Source organism: Austrofundulus limnaeus, unplaced genomic scaffold (assembly GCF_001266775.1).
Source record: "Austrofundulus limnaeus strain Quisiro unplaced genomic scaffold, Austrofundulus_limnaeus-1.0 Scaffold207, whole genome shotgun sequence".
Lineage (NCBI taxonomy): Eukaryota > Metazoa > Chordata > Actinopteri > Cyprinodontiformes > Rivulidae > Austrofundulus > Austrofundulus limnaeus.
Window position 1 is genome coordinate 1,008,053 of NW_013952609.1, and position 4,732 is coordinate 1,012,784.

The window sequence follows — 4,732 nt, forward strand, 5'->3', positions numbered from 1 at the left end:
TGATTCAACCACTCAACCACTAGATGCCGCTGAAAACAACAAATCCTACACACTGTGCCTTTAAGTAAAAATAATACAGAATAGTATTAGTTAGTATTATTAGTCAGTTAGTATTATAGTATTAGTATAATTAGTTCATCAAGTCCTATATGTCCCAGTGCAGAACAAAGCCTGACAATTTTTAATTAAAATTATTACTTTAAGTAGAGATGTTTGTGCCTGTTTATTTTATTTTACTTATTTTTTTAATTTATTTCTTTATTTCTTTATGTAAAATCTTTCTAATGATGATCATGAACTGACCGGTAACTTAAACACCCAATAGAAAACGTTTTTTTAACTTTGGCAAGCAAATAAAAAAAAAAAATGCAGATCTTACCAAAATGTATCAGCAGCTTTACATTTTTAGTAAATTACAGATATATAAGGGAGAAAATCAGAATTACTATTATTTTCTAGAATATAATTCAACAACTACTTTGAGAGCTCATAATCATGGCCAAAAAAAAATCAGATCTTTAAATCATTAAAATCGATTGAATTTATTTTGTATTCTGTTTATGGTTTTGACTTCTTTAAGGTTGAAATTTGAAGTACATCCTTGTTTCTTTCCAGCAAAGGCCGTCAAGCTACAATGAAACTTTCTGAGTCACAGACAGTGAGAGACGCCCGGCATTCACACAGCAGCTGGAGTCAGGATGCTGAGTCTGACAAAGACCGGCACACGCAGCGCGTACATCGTGTCTTCACACATATTCCTCGTGAATGTCCCCGAAGCAAGTCGCCCTGCAGGAGTCATTTTAACTTCAGAGAAGTGAAACAAAAGCTGACACGACAAGCCCATGGATCAAAGCTAAACGAGAAGAACAAGTCAAAGGTATTAGGTTATAAAGTCGAGAGAGCTTTAATTGGACAGTTTTTAAAACATCCATTCAAAGTTCTGACTCTGGATAACGCCAATTTGTTTTGCACGTGACTTATTTTAGAAAACACAAAATTACTATACCTCTCCATGTTTTACTTATGGTGCATTCAATTTTTGATATTGATATAGTTGTAGCTGAAGTTTAGTCTTAACCTTGACACAAACTCTAAAGTGCTTCTCATTTTGTTGCAGCCTTGTTTAAAACTAGAGCATTGACTAGAGTCAACCCAGTTTGTCTGTTAGCAAAATATCTCAAAGGACAGAATTTAGTGAAGCTTTCAGAAAATAATCAGTGGATATACAGTACATCTGCAGCTGATTAAGTTTTGGAGTCAACCCAGTTCAACATTTCCACCATAGCTAATGATTATTAACCAGCACAAAAACAACAAGGCAGTCATTTTTTACAGATATGGAGCTGGAAACTAAGCTGAACGTCGCATATTTTGAGTTGGACCAAAATGGCTACTCAAATCATCCACTCTTAAATCATCAATTTTCATCCGTATTGCTGATTCTTTTATTAAAAATAAACACTACACCTTTATAAACATTAACATTTATTATATTTTGGCATCAGATTTAAGCCCTGCAGAAGCTGTGACACGACATTACCGGCAGGGCCGGTTCTAGGAATGCATATTTGAGGGGACAGACGGAAATATTAAGGGGGCGTCATGCGTACACATTGTGCTCCATTACATTTGTTGTTGTTGTTGTTATTTAGTATTTTCTTCATAGGACTGGGTTTTTACTGTCTGCTGTGTCCTACTTCCAAGAGATGGATTGAACTTCCCTAAGATCTGTCCATCTGGGTGTCCCACCTGAAGACGTTTAGAGTCACTGAGGCATTTACCTTATTGGATTACCATCAGGCATTTATGCATCTCAGATAAATTAGAACCATAGAGAGTAACATACTTGGCCAATAAAGCTGATTCTGATTATAGGCCTATAAGACACATGGCTGTGTCTCAATTCAGGGGCTGGGTCCTCATGAGTGCGCATTTGTCGGCCGCATACGTCATTGCCCCGCGCGGAGGACTGTCCCAATTCGAAGGCTCCTCATCATGCGGCTGAGGAATGCGTCCTACTTCCTGTCAAAATCCGAGGATGCATCCATGCATCCTCACCAGCCGAGGATATCCCAGGATTCAATGCGCGAGCAGCAAAATAAACAGAGGAATGAAGACAGTGGTGTTTTTATTTTTTTTAACGTGTCGGCGCAGTTTGGAAATTACCACGGACCGAAGGATTTGTTTTTTAAAAGTTTAGCAACTTAGCTGATGAAATTTATGCTGCAATAAGATGCTAAATAAACGAGAATGCAACTATAAGTTATGAGAATAAAGTATTATAAGAATAAAATCATAACATTATGAGAATAAAGTCATAATATTATGAGAATAAAATCGTAATATTATGAGATTAAAGTCATACTACGAGAAAAAAGTCATAATATTCTAGCCTTTACGTGAAAAAGCATGCAGTTATCACTGCATTAAAATGAGGAATGTTGTCAAGTTGTTCTTTATATTATGAGAATAAAATCGTAATATTATGAGATTAAAGTCATACTACGAGAAAAAAGTCATAATATCCTAGCCTTTATGTGAAAAAACATGCAGTTATCACTGCATTAAAATGAGGACTGTTGAGCAACTTGTCAAGTTGTTTTAGTTTTGCTTAAAATAAATGGATAATCTTTTAGCACATTAGCATCAAATTATCAGTAGCAGGACTTGGATATTGTGCAAACGACTATAAACTGTAAACTATAAACCGTATTGTAATTAATGGATGCATTGACAGATTGAGTCGTCATGTAGCTAATTTGGATGAAATCATATTAATCTGACAGTGACCCAGGTCATCATGGACTACTTTATAAACACAGACACATGGCTGTACAGCAGGTGTGAGGAAAAGCAGCAGGAAATGAGGAACGGAAAATAGTCACGTCATGTAAGATTGTGACTTTATTGTCATAATACAATAAAAAAAATTCTCGTTGTGTGGCCCTAATACTCCGTCGTAAATACTGGAGTTAAACCCCAATTATTAATGTTTGTTTATTTATTTATTTACTTACGTGTAACGTTTTAACTGTGGTTATTCTTCCAGTAAAAAGACATGTAAATACACGTCCCGACGCATTTTAAGTCTGATATGAGGTAACGGGGTAACACATGGTCACGCAAACCCACCTGCCGACGTCAGGCGAAGGGTAGACCGTCTCATTTCACAGCAGTTTTGAGCAGCCTACCTGGCCCAGGGTGGACGTGGCCCAGCCCATGAATTGAGACACAGCYRTTGTCTCGACTTTAAAATCCACATTTCCTGRTTTGGCGACGCCTCACCTTAACAGGATTCAAGTTGGTGCTCATGATGATCTTATGAAGGGGTCCGGCCAGTTTTGTTGGCAGCTTGGGGTCCTTCTCCAAACCCTGAGGCTTAGTGTAGTAATCCAGTCTGGCACGGGAAAAGTAGTTGTTGATTACTGTGACACAGTCGTGTTGTCCTGACGGTGAGAGGAGAGGTGGTTTAAATGTTGGTTACATGTAACAACCTGAGGATGAAGATAATCCTGAGTTTTCTGGTTTTATCAGCAAACACGACAACGTTTGACAGAACAAGGTTTTCATCATTTGCAAATGTTTCAGCAAATATTAAACATTTCCATCTATATAATTAATGCTGAAGTTTCTCTATCATTAGGAAAAACAAAATACAGTCAATTTGTTCTAATAAGAGAAGTACTGTTTACATTTGTAATTTCAATGAAAACAAAAACAAATCAAAAGGCTAACCAACAAAAGCCGCCATCTGCGCAGCGGTCCGTCCTACTGAGTTGGTCACATCCGTTTCTGCCCCGGCATCCAGCATCATCCACGTGATGTCCGTCTTTCCTGAAAGTGCACGGGTTCAATTAAAGCCACAAACGCTTCGTTCAGCAAATCACAGCATCGTGTTTTTATTTGAATGTGCGACGAGTTTCCCATGCTGACGTGAAAGTCACCTGACAGGCCAGCRAACATGAGCGCCGTGTAGCCGTGCTCGTGCTCGTTACAGTTTACATCAGCTCCGTGTTGCAGCAGCAGCTTGCACATGTCTGCTTTTCCTTTGTAGGCAGCGTGCATGAGGGGAGTCATCCCGTACTGGGGATAAAACAAACAAACAAACAAACAAAYAAAAAACCCGTTACCAGAAGCTTTATATTATTCTATATAAACCAACAATGATTATAATGTGCAACACTGCTCTGATTGTTTGCTCCTGTTTCGTTATTTTTACGAATTTCAACAAACCGTGCTGACGTTAAAGAGTAGCTGCACTCGTTTTTCAGTGTTTCATTTCTGTCAATGTGTTTTAAAGAACCACTTGGTGAGCTGAAGTGAAGAACATCGTTTTATCTGCCTTTGTTCCAAATTGATTGTTTTTTTCTTTTCACAACAGAACAACGGTTAGCAAAGTGAGTTGATACTTGTCTTCGTCAATTGACACATTTACTACTCAGTCATTGGTTGAGGGGTTTAGTTTGCAAAACAAATGCCCACATGGGTTTTAAATGGTATTCATTTACAAAAACGTTGTAACTAGGGCTGCCACGATTAGTCGATTAATTGACGACTAATCGATTATTAAAATAATCGATGACTTATTTAAGAGTCAATTAGTCGTTTCTGTTGTTATTTTTTACTTTGTTTTTCTCTCCAAACTGCTTTGACACCTTCCACTGCCACGTCTGCCTTTCTGTCCTTGACACACATGCACAGTAGTGGTAACTGGGGTAGGCTGTGGACGTCA

At 37.9% G+C, this 4,732-nt stretch overlaps 1 protein-coding gene across 1 annotated transcript in view; it reads right to left on the reverse strand.

Moving 5' to 3' along the window:
• ankmy2a (ankyrin repeat and MYND domain containing 2a) overlaps positions 1-4,732 on the reverse strand; it is a 10,849-nt gene that overhangs the window by 4,749 nt on the left and 1,368 nt on the right. The window contains exons 3-5 of the mRNA XM_014019022.1: positions 3,945-4,083; positions 3,736-3,834; positions 3,286-3,446 (exon numbers count right to left, since the gene is read on the reverse strand). Of these exons, the coding sequence (XP_013874476.1) occupies positions 3,286-3,446; positions 3,736-3,834; positions 3,945-4,083 (399 nt within the window). The remainder of the gene's footprint in view (positions 1-3,285; positions 3,447-3,735; positions 3,835-3,944; positions 4,084-4,732) is intronic.